The 19,846-nt window shown below is 31.2% G+C and overlaps 2 protein-coding genes across 2 annotated transcripts; one reads left to right on the top strand and one right to left on the bottom strand.

Moving 5' to 3' along the window:
- Positions 1 to 1,520: 1,520 nt before the first annotated feature.
- LOTGIDRAFT_115677 (hypothetical protein) lies at positions 1,521 to 2,422 on the top strand (the record flags this gene model as incomplete). The annotated part of the gene is made up of 2 exons (XM_009054669.1): positions 1,521 to 1,712; positions 2,000 to 2,422. 2 exons carry the CDS (start codon positions 1,521 to 1,523, stop codon positions 2,420 to 2,422), a joined length of 615 nt encoding a protein of 204 aa, XP_009052917.1.
- A 2,819-nt stretch (positions 2,423 to 5,241) lies between these two features.
- LOTGIDRAFT_115951 (hypothetical protein) lies at positions 5,242 to 13,650 on the bottom strand (the record flags this gene model as incomplete). The annotated part of the gene is made up of 22 exons (XM_009054670.1): positions 5,242 to 5,389; positions 5,856 to 5,959; positions 6,266 to 6,362; positions 6,683 to 6,852; positions 7,040 to 7,117; positions 7,386 to 7,490; positions 7,691 to 7,791; positions 8,065 to 8,173; positions 8,502 to 8,636; positions 8,797 to 8,941; positions 9,225 to 9,352; positions 9,618 to 9,743; positions 9,912 to 9,988; positions 10,201 to 10,338; positions 10,889 to 10,964; positions 11,274 to 11,393; positions 11,709 to 11,827; positions 12,076 to 12,220; positions 12,477 to 12,605; positions 12,770 to 12,870; positions 13,155 to 13,243; positions 13,607 to 13,650. 22 exons carry the CDS (start codon positions 13,648 to 13,650, stop codon positions 5,242 to 5,244), a joined length of 2,484 nt encoding a protein of 827 aa, XP_009052918.1.
- Between the last annotated feature and the right edge of the window lie 6,196 nt (positions 13,651 to 19,846).

The raw sequence follows: 19,846 nt of genomic DNA on the forward strand, positions 1-19,846 counted from the left end.
TTGTAAACGACATGATGATAGCATTGTAATTTGTTCAAGTCTAATTATTTTCTTTCCATGTAATTTTCCTATCTATCATTCTATTGGATAATAGATTAGCCAATTAATCGTAGCGTTGGGAGAATGAGATTGATAACTTGTTGTCAAATTGTCAACTCAGATACAAAACCTAGATGATCTTGATGTTCATGAAAAACTTCAATCTGTGCAGTTGTGTTTAATTTTTATTAAACTTAAACAAGTTTTCACAAAAACTGATTAAGGGTTGTCTTTATCTGATTGTTCAATCACTTTAATCCCAAAATCTTGATTTTATGATTTTATCCAAGTTAAGTTATAATCCAAGGCTTTTGAAAATCAGAATGAATTTTGGGTAATGCAGTTATCTGTTGATTTGATATTTAACAAATTTTGTTTCTAGTTTTGGGATCGAATATAATTTCTTTACGTGTTTCAAATAACGATTACAGTTTTTATATGCCTTTGCCATTCTTGGCATGGATGTAAACATTTTTGGCATTATTAGGAAACAGATGCTTCATGTGTTGGTCTCATATGACAGCCATTGCTTGTCTTCAACCACTTGGATTCTTAAAAATCTTACTAACAATTTTAGTACATAAGACAAAGAAATTGTCAGGAAAAAATGTGATCCAGCACAATATTTGAAATATACTTTATAATCATCATATAATATACAGTTCTAAATTAGCAAGAACCAAAGAAAAAATCTCTGCCTCAGGGCCTCAGGAAAAAATTGTCTGTCTTGTTCATGTCATTCAGATCTAAGAGATAATTTTGAAGGTCGTTGACAAATGTTAACAAGCAATTAAAGGTTATTTGATATTGTCATGGAAACTTAATCTACCAATCAAAAACTAGCATTCAAATCAATCAGGAGAAATCTGATGACTTTAGATTGTGAAGATGGATGACTTATAGGACTTCAGTTGTTATATTAACTGTTTTTACTGATACTGTGTAGGGAATGTCTCCAGTAAGAACTTCTAACACAATGTCCCACAATGTCATACAACAATATTGGTTTCTCAACAAGCTATCAATTGTCATTGTTATGTTTTATTATGGTTTCAATGAGACTTGATTGGTATTGTTTGGGACTGTGAAACCCTGACTGTACAGATTACTGAAACCTTAGGAACCAACCAATCTTCTATGATTAGGGTCCAATTACTTCATTCTATTTCTCCCTTTTCAGACTTTTACCTTCAATACTTCAAATTTCTGGGTTTTCAAGCAATTTGGTTCCAATTTGTTAGGAAACATTTTCCTGATTGAAAAAAGTATAAGCAATTCAATGTCTACTTTTTTCATACAAAACTAATTTATAAAATGGAGAAAATTTAGCAAGTATTTCTATTGTGTAAATACTTCAAATTGACTAAATGATAAATTTCTGGGTTTTCAAGCAATTTGGTTCCAATTTTGTAACTGAGAATATGTGATTGTGGTTTTCTTCTGTTCAAATGTTTGATGATTTATGTATTTCAGGTATGGAAATGAAGGGAGAATACTATCGTGATTTTTATTTAGAACGGTACCATCGTGAAGCACCACCACCAACCTATCAAAGACGTGGTTCCTTACAACTCTGGCAGTTCCTGGTCACCTTGTTGGATGATCCAACTAATTCTGCGTTTATAGCTTGGACTGGGCGTGGTTTGGAATTTAAACTGATTGAACCTGAAGAGGTGTGTTAAGGTTTTGATTACTTTGGGAACTCCGCAGAATTAAAAATTGAAATGTGATCTGGATCTTATCTCTTTGTTTTTATTATTTTTTTTCTCCAATTGTATGTCACTATTGAAAAGACTGTATCATAAAATGCTTAGTTTTAGTAGAATTGCAAGAACCACAGACATCTGCTTGAAATGAGAATGGTGCAAATTGATGCTATCAATACATATAAAAAGTTTAATAAATCTCTTTACAATGCCTTTAATGGTTTGTATATCAACATTGAAATCTGTATTTTCAGGTTGCTAGAAGATGGGGAATGCAGAAGAACAGACCAGCCATGAATTATGATAAATTAAGTCGTTCACTACGTTATTACTATGAGAAAGGAATCATGCAGAAAGTAGCAGGCGAAAGATATGTGTATAAATTTGTCTGTGATCCAGAAGCCTTGTTCTCCATGGCGTTTCCTGACAATCACAGACCCATACTAAAAGGTGATCCTCAAAAAGATGACTATTTTAAACAAATGGTTCCTCAACAGGACAAACCATTGTCTCTAACAACCACTCAATCTTTTATTCCGACCAATGCCAGGAACTTTAACATGCCACCTCATCCTGCGACTGCTACCATGACAACAGATCAACACAGGTTACAGTATATGCAGGAGGTAACAAGAATGTATGGACCAGGACCATATATGGAGGGTTGTGTTTACTGATAAAGGGATTTTAGGGTGTAGGTCATTAGAAAAGATTTATATTAAAAATTTGGAGGGTAACAAGTTGGTGACCAGCAGGGATAAGTTTGGGGTATAAAGATGAAATATATTTATTAGACATCACCATTGCAAATCAAACAGCAGAATCATCTTAGGAGATAGTGAATTTAATATCAGGGGCATTCAGCTTTAATTTCGTTGATCTTTGAATGTATATTTTGTTATTGAATAATGGTATAATGTGACTTTATACTGACTTTTTGCAATATTAGAAGATCAAGCTGGGTGTATCCAATGCAGGTAACTTTCATATTCTGATAAAAGGCACACATATGTGTATCAGTATGAGCAATACATACCATTGCCTACTAAAGCCTGAAACAAAATACATCTGTATTGAGAAATGCACATTAATTTTATGTCATAGAAAAATTATATTATGTATATTTAAGTCAAAGATTACCACCCCAAATGAGTAAATTTGTAAATAATATAATATATAAAAAGTAATATATAAAAATTGTTATTGTAAATATTATTTAGTTTATATTCCTTATAAATTATTTCATCTTGATTGATAACTACCGAACTAGGACCAGTATCTTGAAATTGTTTGCTCAATAACACTTAAGTAATTTTCTTGGCAAGAAACTAATAGAAACAGTGCTCATTTTCATGCTGTCAAATAGTTCGAAGGTTACAAAACAACCAATTCTTCAAGAAATTAGTTGAAATAATAGTAAATTATTCAAATTATGTCAACATGGCCTATTGTTTTTAATATTTTAAATTCAATATGTTTAAGAGTCTGAAAATTCTTGATAATTGTAATCAATTATTAGAGCAAGAATTTATTTGAAATCATGAGAATTTGACAACTTGCTGATATCATCAACAACACCAATGGTATAAAGTACAGCACTACTATCATGTATTCCTGGACTTAAAATAATGATTTGACCACATTCCTATTTATTATTATATATCCTCATTGTATATTCCAATATCTAATACGTTAATAATTTAAATATAGTCATAAGATATACTCTCTTTGCCAAGAAATCAACTTATTATCCACTCATGTATCTAAAATATCTGTTATTTTACCTCCTGTTATATTGATTATTTGTTTTAATGAATTTGTCAAAAATAGGAAATATACTCATTAACAACTAAATTTTCCGAAATTTCGGATAACGTTCAGATTTTTGCGATTTTCTTTATGTCCATACTTCTGGAAGTTTTTGTAATTCTACATCACTTCCCTCCCAGAAATTCTGCATGAAACGACCTCCATGTGGTCCATACTAATGTTTAAATTCGATTATCTTCAACACTTTAAGTTACTATTTGCTTTTTTTTTTCAAAGACCAAAAAGGGTCCATTAGTGCGAGAAACCAAAAAATAATCTGATTAGTCTTAATATTATTTATCACTAGTCTTATTTCTAGTCTCTAAATTGTTTATTTATTTATTTATTTGTTGATTTTTTAGTTGTTTTATTTATTTTACTCATGTATTATTATGTTCAGATGATTTTGTTAGCAAAGTTTTCTATAATTATGAAGGGAACAAATCTTCAATGAAACTTGAGCAGTGAGTTGAAAATAACCACACTTTGGGAGTTGTTTTTGAAGGAGTCTTTACTCATTGGTTTAAAGCATCCAAATATAGCAGCGATAACGAATTCAGAAGTCCTCAATTCCAGTCAATTCATAGCCATGTGTAAAAAGTTATTCATCTCTTATGATTATTTTTTAGCATTTTTCAGATCTCAAATACAAGATATTTAATGGTTTAGAACCCATTTCTCTAAGAATCTCAGTATAGCATTTAATCACAAGTCTAATATTAATTTTTATATTAAATTTTGAAATTTTAGACCCCAAGAATTTTGAGAAATGGGTCTCTGATGTATAATCATATCTTGTGCAATTTCCATCTAGTCTCATGTAAAATACTTTCAGTCTGTTACTTGTTTTTTGTTTCAAATCTTTATTTGTAAATTGTAAATTATTAAACTTAATAAATCTTCAAAAGCCATTTGTGTTATTGTTGTATCTCTAGATAGAGTGGATAGACAGATTTAAACACATTGTAAATACCATATTTCCAATTGTAAAACACATTATACACGCAAATATATGGTACAAATGGTAACACAAGAAAATCCAGAAATACTTTGATTATTTCTGTCCACCAATAATGCTTTTTTCATCCTCAATGCATGTCATTTGCAACTACATGTAATATCAGCCAGTTGTGATGTGACACAACAATCAGCAAGCTTACACCTTTTCAAAAACAAGAAACACACTTTTCATTTCTATATATAAAATTTATTTATAACTTAATTTAATAGTCTTAACAGTAACATTGGGCTTGCTTGGTTTATTTCTTTTTTTGGTTTGTATATGCCATAATTAGAAGAAAAATATCCAATTAGAACCTCTTTCTACTTGAGTACCTTTTCAACAAAATAAACCTTTTCAAGAATAAACATCAACAAGCAAACCCTATAACAAATTATAACACATTTTTCTGTACAATTTGGAATATTTTCACATGCTATATTGCACAAATGGAAATGAACATGTACACATTTCTTATTCTTCAAGCAACAATGCCAAGTTTAAAGTTTTAAGTTTTCTCAACCTTCTAAATCCTGAAAAAGTTCTAGTTAATACCACCATTCATAATAACTGGTCACAATTTCTCATTTACCAACAAAACTGTAATTGTTTTTTTAACCTCTCACTCAATGGATGTGGAAAGTGATTTATATTACACTGTTCACCTAAGTTACATTCGTATCCTCTCTATTTCTTGGTGTTCACTCTATTCATCATATCTTTCACTGATTCTACTAATTGTTTATTGTTGGAATTTATAGCTTTCGTTAAAACTAATCCTAAACCTTCCTCACTCCTCATTTCAAATGCTGCATCTGCTGCTTCTTTAGCATTCCTGGAAAAAATAGCAATATCAAGACCAAATAATATGTAGAAATGCCAGCCAACTTGTAAATGGGTACAGATAATCTGGGAAAGATCAATGCCAAGAGGTTTGACCAAAGACCAGCTGGAAGAAAAGATTGTCTTGAACCTCGGTTGTTATCCTTTCTAGAAATTAGTTATGTCATCAAATCATAGAATATGGCATTGATTTCATCATATACAGTCACAATCTTCAAGCTAGTGGACCACAATAGTTCAATCTAGTCATAGAAAACATCAGGTGTTTAGGGTGAATATACTTTGCTTCATATTGATTGTTCAAGATATTGTGAACAATGTATTTTCAGTAAAGAAAGAATTTAATCATCCTACTAAAGACAGATATTTCATATTAAATGCCAGTGTTTCGGGGTTTTGTTTCTAAATATTAGCCTTACCCTACCTATTTCCAGTGATAAAATGAATGAGTAACTTACCCTATATTAAGAAGAGCTTGAACTTTTTGGTCTGGTAAAACTCGACTAAGATATTTCATTGCTTCACTTCTATTATTATATTTCATACAGATATTTACAAACGCCTAAAATACAACCATCAAATTACAATGAGACTCTTAAAGTACAAACTAGCTTCATAAAGCTAACACTTTAAAAAGAACAACAGAAGGAATTGTGACTAATATACTTTTAAATTATTATGAAACATTATTGTAAATAAAAATTTAAAAAGCCTTAAAAAAAGTGATCTACTACTATTGCGATTAGTGGATAGGACCTTGAACTTAATAAAAAGGGGTGTCAATTTATCAATATCAAGGGGTACTCATATTGAGTGCCTTACTTTGAAAAGTTTAGCACTGGGTTGAAAAAGCAAAACAAAAGCCTACCTCCATCCCTACAGGTGGTTTCTTAGTCTTGGAGAATTTTTCCAGTTCCATCCAATCTCCTGATTCTGCAAGTGCTGACATTCTCATTAACCAAAATCTGGAAGATTAATGACACAAGGGGCATAACTACTGTTTACTATGAGAATATATCTTACCAGACTACACAAACTCTGTGTCTGTTTGGTTTTGCAACTTGCTGCATCTTACTCAATTCTGCCTTGTATATTGGCAATGACGTCTCAATAATGCCACTTTTCAGGTCAATTCTATTCAAGTTCACTCAAATGCAAATAGTGACATCAAAAATATAAAGTTATCATGTTCAGTAAGGCCTGTCCTGCAACAGTGTCACGTAGTATCAAGTCTTGATAATCAACATTAGCAATAAATATTCAAATACAAAAATAAGTTCAGTACCTTTTGTCAGGGACTTTGAAATCTTTCCTAATCTGTTCAGCTAGTTTATGATTACCATTCTGTGTTAAACGATACATGGTGTCCTGTATACTAAGATCTAGGTAAGGTTTATTAGTCTCATCTTCTAACTTTCTCTGTAGTTTTAATAACTTAATTTGATCTTCTGTTTGCTGTAAATAAACCACAAGTATTAGGTATTTATATAAATAGGCTGTATATTATGTGATAGCATGTTGCTTGTTGTAAATCTAAATATGAAAGATTATGAATGCAATTTTTGCCAATTTTTTCACTGAAATCTGGAGTTTTGAAACAGAGATATATGAGTAACAGACAAAAAATGTTGTACATATATACCTTGGCTGCAAATTCCATTTTAGCTTTTTGATAACAGTTGATAGCTGCTTCAAGCTTCCTTACTCTGTCTTCAAAAATCTACCGATAAAAAGTAGAAAATAAACATCCATTACAATCAAAATCAAATTTAAACAACAAGACAAAATTAACAGGGTAACAAACTGAACCAAACACGGAATAATAACATTTACAGGCTTATCTTTGTCAGTAATGACTGTCTCTTTTCAACAATACATTAAATCAAAATACATTGTCTTTTACATGGGAATCGGTATCCAACATGTCAACTCTCTGAAAAAGGTGATCAATCATCAAAAAACTCGATTTGATAAAATCATCAACTTACATCTTCACTAAAACTTCTGATAACCTTACAGTTTCCTTCTGCTAGAAAATTATCTTCCTGATAGTACAGGTCTTCTACTACTTTAGGATTCTGTTGTCTACAATACTGGAATATAGCATACACATTACAGTTACTATCCGTAGGCTACGGACTACAATCATTTTTGATTATTCCCCTTTACAAACAAAATATGTCAAAGCAACAAAACAGATTTTCACTTCCATCTCCTTTCCAAGTATTGAAAAGTTATACATTTAAAAAAAAATAGAACTTGTTTATAAAAATATATTGTTGTCTATACAGACCTGTATATAGAGTGAATAAGCTACAGGCATCTGTCTTATAGCCATAAAAAATTCTCCCATATTGGATATCTTTTCTTTCATTGTTAATAATACTGTATAAACTGTAATACATATAATATATAGACATGGAATAATCTCTTAAAATAAACTGGTTTCTCCTCTACCTGAATATATCAGTTGTATGTCTGGTTGACAAAGTCTATAATAGGAAATACGGTGTGCGTTTCTAACAGAAATAACCTTACAACTAAATCGATGAGATGTGAAGTACATCTAACTTTGTGCTAAATGACATCAAAAGTTATCATAATGATTCAATTTGGTCTATTGCATGAACGGTGTGTGCTTGTCCCTTTATATTCAACTGATCTTACCTAAATCAGTATCACCACTATCTACAGCTTTACTGAGAGCAGCGTTATTCTGATCCATCTTTAGTAATAGTGGTACTTGTTCTGACGCTTTAGATTCATAGTCTAATAACTGTAACACACAAACTAAATATTTCAGCATTCAACTGTAATAACTCATCATTAGATAAAAAGCACATGGTTTGTGGTTGCCTGGTCTATTATGACTGCTGTTTCTCAGTTGCAAGGCATGTCCTCCTACATGTTTTACAGAAGAAGGTCACTTCAGAAAATTAACTAAACGCCATTTCCTATATACTCAATAAAAGACACTAATCATATTAAGTAGTTAATATGTAGAGATCATTTCATTTGAACATTTTTCATCCAATTATCAATAATTAAAGACTTTTTGTGTGAAATAATTATTTTTCTGTATTTGAATGTATTTTTGATGATACCTTTATAGCAAGCTGTTTACGTCCTTGTTCTAGAGCTTGACTAGCTATTTCAGAGAATGATACACCAGGAGCATCTATTAATTTCTGGGAGATAGCTCTAGCTAGTTGTTCTTCATCTTCATGTTTCTGTTGAACCTATCAACATATTCATATAAAGATAAATATTTCATTAGATTACAAAGTTGATATATCATGACCACCGGTGTTCACACTTAACTGACACCTTTCAAAGCTTAGATATAAAAATAGTTGATAAAAATAAAATATATAATTTTTAGAAGAAAGCTATACCTACCTTATAACAAGCCCAATGAGCCAAGATTCTACTAGCACCTTCAGCATCTGGTATTTTTAAATAATGACAGATTCTAATAGCTAGACAGAATAATTTCCGCAGAACTAGTCTGTCTATTAATACAGGAACAGATAGATGTCCTAATCTAGTTTGTGGTTAAAGAACACTATTCATCAGTATGAAATGATAGCAGATAGGACTTAGATATCTTTTTCAATTAATTAATTGAAGGGTTTTATTCCACACCAAAAGACTTATCGTGGTCTATTTTCCCAACTGTTGCTTATTTACAATATGAGCAAATTTAATCAAATGATTTATTTCACAAGAGCTGGACTGCTGACACATTTTGAAACAGCTTTTTAAAATGGAGATTTTATTATATGGGGATATATCTATATTTCTAGAAAGAAATAATAAAAGGATACTGTGTATAAGTAAGAGGTATACCAACACTATATTGTCTAACTTGATTTAATACTCGTAACATCTGACACATATCAACAAACGCTTCAGGTCTATACTCAGTTAAAAAACATTTACCAAATGATGCTGCCTGCAAACACAGATAGATTAGCATAATGACCAAAACTGACATAATTCCTATTGGGTGGAGTCTTTTTTTTTGGCAAGACTTCAAAAGCACATAACAAAATCAGCAGTTTATCTATTGAATAGCTCAGAGACAGCATGTTATTTAGGTGTCAGCTCAGTGAAAGGGACTATTTCTACAAAAGGTTAGAACAGTTATTTGATACTGCAACCAGTGCTTGTACAGTATCAGCTAACAACTTCTCTACATATAGCATGAATACACTTACCCTGAGTAAAGACTTTTGTTTTGAAGGTTCAAACTCGTGACCAGCTGCTAGTATACATTGATCTACTGCTACATCTAGTTTATCTTTTATCATACGAATATATTCATCTGCCTTCTGACTTCTTCTCTATAGAACAATACATCAATATAATGTAATTAATATGTAGTGGATGCTTATCAATACCCTTATAGATCTCAAATAGTACAGTTATAGTAAAGTTATACATATTCTGAGATTTCGTTATTTTTAAAGAACTCCTCTATCTCACGTCAAAGCATTTTAATAAACACTTACTGAAAATTCTTTAGAAGCTTCATATAACATAGCACCAGGTTCCATAGAACCAATTTTAAATATCTGTTCTGTTACATCTGTAATATAAGAATGAGCATGATGATTTAACATCTTTTCCTGTATTTTCCTGTCTCTGTAACATAAGTACTTCAGTTCTTGTATTGAGTTCTATTAAATTAACTGTGTTTGATTGACAAATACCCCTATTACTTTTAATATATAAATATCATTGATCTCATGTGATGTTCAAATTCTTATAACCGGAAGAGAAGAATATTATCAGACTTACTGGGAACTTTCTGTAGAAATTGGTGAACCTCATTCCCAATAATTCTCAACCCATCTTCTTCTTGTACCAAATATACAAAACTATCAAAATTATATCTAACAATAGGTTTAGGAATATATAAAGAATATAGTTTATATACTCAAATATAAAACAATTCACTAAACTTCACTTCATACAAATCCATCAAAAATAGATTGATATGAGTGGACCACAATGACAGAATTTCTTATTGGAGCACTTAACATTAGTCAGGTACATTTATCACCCACACAACTCCTCAAAAATAACATCACAGATTATGTGTAAAAGAATTCAACTAAACATGTGAATGCATGTCATCAAAGGCAGATGAATATCATACCAAAGTGTTAAACCATGTATTTTAAAAAGGATACTTTATCCAATCTTTATCCAAACCAACCACTATACCTAATTTATCCCATAGAGAAAATACTGCTTCAGAACCAATCCTGTCATTTACAAACAATTACTATTATAAAGTGCAGTTAAATAAACACCTTGTTAAATAGCAGAAAAACATTAATTTTTCTGATATTGAAAAGTGCCATAAAGATATATTAAATTAAGATATATATTTGCAAGAAAAGCTTGAAAAGGTCAAATTATTTGTATCCCTTTAAATTGATGCTGTCATTATAAAAGCATCACAGTCTATTGAAGAGCAAACAATGTTTAAATATAACATACCATGATAGCTGTTGAGGTCTTCTTGCTGCTTTCGTATTGAATTCACAATGTACCTCCTACAATATAATGAATAATGTTAGCAATAAAATAAGATTACAATTTTCTTTGTCATCATTCAACAACTTATGTGTTCAAGCCAGCTCCTCCAACCTGTCTCACCATACAAAAGGAATCGCCATCACATTCAAAAGCATAAATCAACCTATATATGCCCAGGTTGATAAACAAGTGCCTTTCCCAACAATCACTGATATAGATGATCAAGTTTCTCATGCTTTTATAATAACATAGATGTGTTCATAGCAAATCTATTCACAATATAAAGTGAAAATAAACAAGAAAACCAGAATATACATGTATCTTACCTTCAAATCAGAAGAGCCAATCCAAATAACTCCTGTATCAGTGAATAATGATAACATTTTATTGTTAAATGATACAGCCATTTCTATAAATGCTGTCACAGGCGATGATAACTTGGGAAACTGAAAAAATATAGATCAGGATTTAGCAAGATAAAATAAAATTCTCAACTTTAACTACATTCAAAATCAAAAGGGTCCATATGGTTCGAAACTTAATATCTAAAATTATTCCAATCCATTAATGTGACCATTTTTATAGAATATACAGACATTAAATGGGAAATCTGAATTCTCTAAAAAGATGGTTTGAGTATCCCTGATACAGAAAAACGAATGAGAATATCTTTTCAGCTCCAAATGGAGTGAGATTTTGATCAAGAAGAAAGAACACTTGTCACATCAAGCAAGACTTATACAAATGAATACATTTTCTACCTGTTCTTCATATTGGCCACCCTGGTCTATAAGAAATAACTGACTATTTTTAGCTACCAGTGCTCGACATTGTCTATCAAGATTTAATATGGTCCAGCTACTTGGTACACTGTTTAAATCTGAAATAAAGATGTTAAAGGACATTTCTTATCTTCCATATCTTACAACTCAAATTAAATTCATTTGAATATCTTATAGTATCCAAATTGTGGTTTAATTTGATAAAACAATTTTGAATTATAGGATTATAGGAATAATAGGATTATCCATGCTAGATATATACACATATCATATTTTCACATTCTGATGTTGAAAAAATCATAAAAAACAAGTTTCTAGAACAATGGATCAAAAGTTCAATCTGTACCTGGAACTTCAGCTAGTTTTCTGACTCTGGGATCATCAACATTATTGACTATATAGATCCTGAAACTGGTTGTCATAACAGCAATGCCAGTTCCTTGGAAACTTGAAAATATCTTCCAATCTAGTATCTTTACATCTTTAGCTTCCTATTAGAAAATTAAAACCATATTCAAAGAATGGAACATCACAAGCTAGTTGACTACATCCAAATATGCCATATAGGACACGAGGTTGGTAAAATAAGGGACTTGGAAGACATTCAGCATAGAATATTGTGCATGAAGAAAGCACATGAAAGGAAATGATTTTTGATATCACAATGGGCCAAACCGTGAGCCATGTATTATTATAAATCATGTATGGTTTATGTCACAAAAAGTGATATACATGAGATGTACTTACAGTTCCCATACCAAAGGTACGTTTAAAATTGAGAGCAATATCATAGACTAATATAACACCATTATCTTGTATACATAATAATTCTTCTGTATTAGACCAGCCCAGGTGAACTACTGTACCGCTATTCCACTAAAATATATGATACAGAATAATACACTTTGAAGGAAGAAAATAAATCAGTATTGCAGTACTTTAGCTCACTTCAACAGAAATTAACTGTAGTCTGATAGTTTAACTGACAACCCTATGAACAGTCAGACAGACCAGTTGGGAATAATTAAAGGAAATCTCACCCTGTGTTGACTGAGTAATTTACCAGCTGCATTATATACACTAATAACAGGTTTAACATTAGTTACAACACGACCAGCTTTCTTCTCATCTTTCATTAAAACTACAACAAATATCAACATTAACAAGTAGAATTCAACACTTTCCAATTCATTCAAAATACCAGAATCTAATAACAGCCAACATATTCATTCATAATACAAGTAGAATTAGTTTCATATCATTTCCTACACTAAACCAACAAATTCATGTTACATTGGAACTCTAAAATAGATATTGTGTCTAACAAAATTTCACGGTACTAGTCAATCAAATACATGTATATTGTGAATTTAAATCTGATTCTAAATATTTTTCCTATAGTTCTGAAAATCAAGCTTCACCAACCTACAGGTCCACCATATGGAGCAGCAGCTATCATAAAATGATTCAAGTCTATTAGACCATTCCATTCCATCTGATACAGTTCTACATTTCTATAAATATAAGGTAAAATAGTTTAGACATAGTACATTCAAAATAAGGCCTTCCATTTTGCTTACAATTCTTACATACATAATATGACACATATATTGGATGTTATATTCTAACTCAAGATTAGGGTACATACATAGGAGACTAATTAGTAATAATAACTTTTGTGGTAGCTGAGCCATGGCTAACCTCCCGAGGCTCTGGTGAAGAATGAATCAGATATTATTAAGAGTCCAAATCTCTAGTTATCCTCCAGTTTGAATAAGCTTTGTAAAAATTGACTTTGATAAAACGAAAGTAGACCTCTATTGACTTCATTGATAAATTAATTACAGGCGAAGAATAATGTTGAAATAAATAATTACCTGTAGTAAACGTCTCCAAGAGGGTTCCAGTCGGCTGTTGCCATCTTGATTTCAGTTGATCTTCAATTATTTTTGCATTATTCACAGAAAATCGTAAAAAATATTACCATTAGATGGATAACTAACCGGAAGTCTCACCACCTCTGAATCATAAGGCAGTAAATAGTCTCCAGATATCTGATTGGTCGAAAATAGACCAATCAAATAACATTGGTGCCTTCTCGATTCCTCCATTTTCCTGAAAGTTTCCTTTACTTTCCCAAAAGTTTTCACCGATTCCACGGCAGAAGATCCCTCAGAAATTTCCTCCCCTGCATTTTAATTCGTTGAAGAAAAAAGGTTAGTTAAGTTTTCTCAATTTAAGTCCATTTCAGTCGATGCTGACGAAAGCAGAACAGACAGATCGTCACGCTCTATGTGATACATTGAGCCGGCGGCTCTTTGATCTTTTCGTCGGCTCATTTGATGTACCGTTATATCTTTATTCTGAAAACGTTAAGGGTTCTTCTTGATTATTTATATTTGATTAAACTAGGTATTTGCTGATTCTCCATTATTAATATTTTGTAAAATAAATAATGGTGTTTTATATGGATCTAGTGTTTTATTTAAATGAGTATTAAATAGTCACTACTGCTCTAGTAGAGTACGTGACAAGATGTCTCGAGCAGAGCTAATGGAATTAAGTGTAAAATGAAAAAAAATAACTTAATCAATGATACATTGAAAGCTGTACCATAGTCCATAGGCTTATTAATCTAGTGGATCCAAACTGTCTTTGTGCAAAATTAAGGTTCTCAGATGGAGAGATTTGTGCAGAGGCTTTTATAGAGCTAGAGTTTTAGCCCTAATAAGCTAAGCATCAAATAAATTAAAAGAATAAAGCGTGATAATTTGATAGAGGATCATTATTAAGATCATGAAGGATGATAACTTTATAACTTGCTGACAAGTCCTATATTATATCCAAAGGTAAATTTAGAATTCTCTACTAGGCATGGCAGATATTGTACCTGGTTGTTATTGCATGTTAATTCCTCTGACTATCATCACTATCATTCCAATTCTCAATTGGATCAAAGCTCAAGGTTAGATTGGGTTCTACAATATTAGAAATATCCCAGCTAACAATGCAAGTGCACATTTTTTTGCATGTCAGTCTAAGCTTACTAATTTCAATGTTGACAAACTCTTGATTGATCTACCTGACAAGCAGAATAAAGCATGCCCTCCTGATTAATTGGAAAGTTACCATGTACAAAGGGATTCAGAGCCAACCCTCCTCATTAAGGAATTCTTTTCATACTTGTTATATTTGAATTAGAGTAAATATGCCATGATGAGTACTGATCTAATATGATGTTTTGACTAATATTAGTAATTGAATGGAAACCTGCTGCATACTAATTATACAACTATTATTATTCTTACAATACTAACATAATGTATATATTGATTTACTATACTTTATAATGAATAGATATTATTTACGTTAATAAAATTACTTTTAAAACACATTTATAGTACTGGTAGTGAAAAATCTTATAACGCTTATGATTATGCAATGCAAATAGAAGATAAAGCTTATTTCACCACTTTCCAGCTGCTTATCACCTAGTGAGAATTTTAAGGGATACATGTGGTTTATTAAGTTATGACTTGACACCATCTGAGGCAATCTGTAGTTATACAGAAAGGAAAGGTTTGAAATGGAAAGTGGTGAATTTGGTGATTTGATTGTTGTAGTATGGGGTGTCAGAATTCCCTTTAGCTTACAAGTACTGAAAATATCACATGATTGATAGTTGTTCTCCATCTGAAGGAAAATAATCAAATATGATGTTTGAATTGTACTTGAGCAAAGGTGTTACTATGTTTGAATTGTACTTGCATGAAGAGATTCACACAGTTACACCATACGTTTGCTAATCACCCTGGCCATTTCTTCATTGTCTTTATTATATTTCAGGTTATGTCTTGGGAAGCTTACATTAATAAACTTCAAAAAGATGGCTGTACATTCGCTGCTATTGTAGGTCTTGACTGTACAGTTTGGGCATCAAATTTTAAAATATCATTTGAAGAAATTAGTGCACTGGTTAATCTTGCTACTAAAGATGGAGATGCATGTCATGGATTAAGACTGGGTGGTTGGGACTATACTGTTGTTAGTGTTGAAAAGTTTGATAACGTGAGATTAAAAAGGAAACATTGTGAACCAGAAGACAAATATTTTGTATATTGTGGTGTCACAAGGTCAGCCATTGTTATAGGTGGTGTACCTGCTGGAGGACAAGAGAGAAATATTTCAGTGGTGATTTTGGAAATGCAAGATTACTTATTGAAATCTGATTTTTGATCTGAGTTTAATCCAGCTACAAGTTAATTAATTGAAAAACTTTTCATCGAAATTGAATGCATTGAAATATGAATATTCTGTCTACATTCTAGTTTACACATTGAAATATCTATGCAACTGCAATGTCCTGTTAATTTCTCATAGCATTTTAGTTTGGAGAATCACCTTGATGTCTAATTATCAACTGTCATTTCCAAGAACAACATATTAAAGCTCATGTGAGAATGAAAATGATAACTTTGTTTTGTATGAACAATTCAGTTATCAGAATAGAAAAGTATTACAATGCTTATCAATCATAAGAATTATTAGTATTATATGTCTTATTGTCAAATTTCTTTGGTAAGAGTTACATCTACCTCTACTGTCTATTCAATTTGTTGGTAAATGTTTATAGTTGTTTGAGAAAATCTTTTGGTTTAGTTACTGTTTTGTGTTTTTTAAAATGCTAGGTATACCTTGTTCTAGTCAAATCCAATTTTGTTTTAAAATATGTATACATCTGTTATATTTGTTAATGATTTTGTTATATTGAGTTTTTAACGGTTTTTATTGACTCTAGAAATCTTTTAATGATAATTCTATTGTTTTGTTTATACACTTATCATAATCATTTATTTATTTATTATCACCATTATTGAATGGCTCAGTCATTAACTGTTCCTTATTAAATCACTCACTGGGTAATCAATCTGTGTTCATGAAAATCATAAATTAGTTAAATTGATTAATTTATTTTTACCATTTACTGTCATCCCTTAGTATTACAACATGCATTCAACAATTCATTCATCCTCTTGCTCAATCATTCAATCATTTTTCCATTTCAAACATGTGTTTATTCAGGTATACAAGATGCATTACATATCTACCTGACCTGATAAATTAGTTAACCTGGGCTCCAATCACAAGTGTTCCATGTTAATTTTATTATATTATTATTGTATATGACACATTGTTATGTTTTATAGCCCTGTAACACTGGAAAGGCATTTTTCCTAAACAGCTACTGCAAGGGAAAATTGATCCAGAGCTGTTTTATGAAATTATTATTAATTTTTAATTTTTTTTTTAGTTTAACGGCGCCCTGATGTATAAAATCGCAAATGGGTGCAGTCTGGTCTGACAGGGATATGATTTTGATGCTTGCCTTCATAGAATAATATAATTCATAAGAGCAATATCAAGGTGTGAAAAGATGGGGCACTGTGTCCATTGTGGTATATGTTGCAAGTTAGAAAATAAGAGGCAAATATTTGAGATACGTTTGGGAACATGATTCAGATACAATTGGCCAGTGTCTACACTTGAAAAAAACTGCAACGTACATCATTCCTCATCTATCCCCTACTTAAGTTATATGAATTATGTTAGTGTTTTATTATTGAATGAGATTGTCTACAGGTTCTTGTATAATGAGATTTGTTTTCATTTCTATATGTGATATTTATTTTGTAAATAAAAAGCATATCATAGAATTGTTAATTTTTTTTTTTATGACATTCATAGTGTTGATGTGAAGCATTTGGATGTATAAACATGAGTACTAAAGGTGTATATGTTGAATTTGTTTGATCTTTTTTTATGTGATGTTGTGTCTAACATTTGCATCTCCTACTAATAAAGCTTTATTTCAGCTTTCAATAACACTTTTGAGAATTAAAATCTAAATACCTTGACCTCAGACTGCCATGAAGTATTAACCTATGCTAACTTGCCCTGCTAATATTTTTCAAATGCCTGATTGCTGAATGAATTTTGAATAATGTTACTCTTGCCACTAGAATGAACAGCATGAACCCATTTCCTATTCTTATAATATATTATATAATATGTTATTTCCTGACACTAAGAACTGGAGTAGCATGAGCTAGTTGAAGTAAATCATGTCTGTTAAATAATTGATAAGGTCAGACTGCAGACCGAAGAACTGTTTGAATTTTTAGTACGTGCAAACCTTGCAAAGAAGCAAAAAGTATCAGTACATATGTTAAATTAACTTGACTTGACATCTGAGTCTTCAACTCCAGAACTAGTTGGCTATTTTTAAATTATAAACTATTCCTTAAACTAGAAAAACCTAACATTTAATTTTTACTTCAACAATATTTGTTGCTCTGTGACCTACTTCAGTGCTTTTATTGAGATTCGACTCGCTAAACTTAAACAATGATTTTATAAATGCACAGTCCAATGCTTGAAAATCAACTTTTGTTTAGTGATTTGACCTAGTTTTGATCATTCCAAACCCCATGATTGCAAATATAAGTAGATGTTGGTGCTTCAAGTTTAGTATGTTTTCTGACCTCTTGACTTGATGACCTAGTTTAACAATCTGTGATATCTATTACCCTGTTATATTTTATTTTCTCACCTGATTTCCTCAGACCTAATGGTTCACACCTGGTTTTTAGTTATGCTAAAAAAATATACTCAAAGATATTACAATGATAAGAGACCTATTTATATAAAATTGTCTGGGTAATAATACTGAGATAGGTTAAGGTTGAGGTAGACTTTGGTTAAATTGCATCATGTGCATACTTGCTATTGGGTAACTTCCATTGCATGTACCAGAAAGGCTGTATTTTCGAAAATATTCAGGAAACTATCATCATGTCGAGCACCACCCTATATGTACCACCCTATATCTTCCTGGACTCTATCAAAAAGGGTTGATTGGAAGCAATTCAGGATGTAATTCAGGCCTATGAAAAAAGTGACACAAAAAGAGACAATCTGTTCCATATTTTACCAATGGAAAAAAAAGTTGAGCATGAAAGTCCAAATCCAAATCTGTGAAATTCCAATGCATTATGTGATGCTTAGTTGTCAGTGTTCTGGAAAGCATAATATAAAGAAGCTTAGCTTATTGAACCATAATGTATAAGAAGAAAAAGAGTCATCATAGAAATTGCATGTTCGAATGATGAAAAATCAGGAGGAATGTTTGCATGGATTATATTTGGATTCAGCATGACAGCCAGATAAAGGTAAATGTACTAATATTTTAAATAATTAACCTAATATCCTATTGTATGTAACCTTAAGCATTGCTTGAAAATGGAATTCAAAAGATGTCTGAGCTATGTGCATGTTTTAGGGGCAGCTTCTATTTGCTCCATCCTGATCTCCTGATGTGAATAGTTCATGTAATTCTTGAAAGTTTTTACTACGTAATAAGATAAATTTTGAAAATGTCATGTAGTCAAATGGGGCATAGGTAGTCACATCTGGTAAAATTTGTCTAAAAAAAACTTGGATCAACAAACATAAAGCCAGAAAACCCCTTTCTAATCCCTTTAACTTCATTTAAACCATAAACCATAAGGAAAAGCTATAAATATGTTAGATTAACATACTTTTGCATTTAAAGATTTTCAAATATTTCTGCACTGAATGAATTGAGAATTTATGAGAACATTTTAAATGTAAGGAATCAGATTTGGTTTAATTTCCACTCAAAACAAATAAAATATCAGATTAAACAAATAAACTATGATAGAAATTTTCAGCATAGCTTAAAATAGCCACATTTTGATATCACCTTTTATACACCTGTAGGTCTTGAGTGATCTAGTCGTATTCTGACCTGATATGCTAGACTACAGTGCCAAAAATATTCCAGTCTTAGCACTGGATAATCAAAAATGGTGCCTTATATTCAAGCCTACTAGTGCCAACATTTATTAGCCTGCCAGTCTGAGATTGGTTCCAGTTTTTGCCATTATCTGTAAGGGGAAAGTCAGTTATTTCTAGCTAGGTTAAGCAAGAGTAGTTTTAAACCTCACGTTCATCACTTGGCACTAGAAAATTCTATAAAATTTTAGGAGTGTTCTCATAACTCTGGATATTTAAAGGATTTATCATTTATTCTAGTA

This window comes from Lottia gigantea (genome assembly GCF_000327385.1).
Source record: "Lottia gigantea unplaced genomic scaffold LOTGIsca_22, whole genome shotgun sequence".
NCBI lineage: Eukaryota > Metazoa > Mollusca > Gastropoda > Lottiidae > Lottia > Lottia gigantea.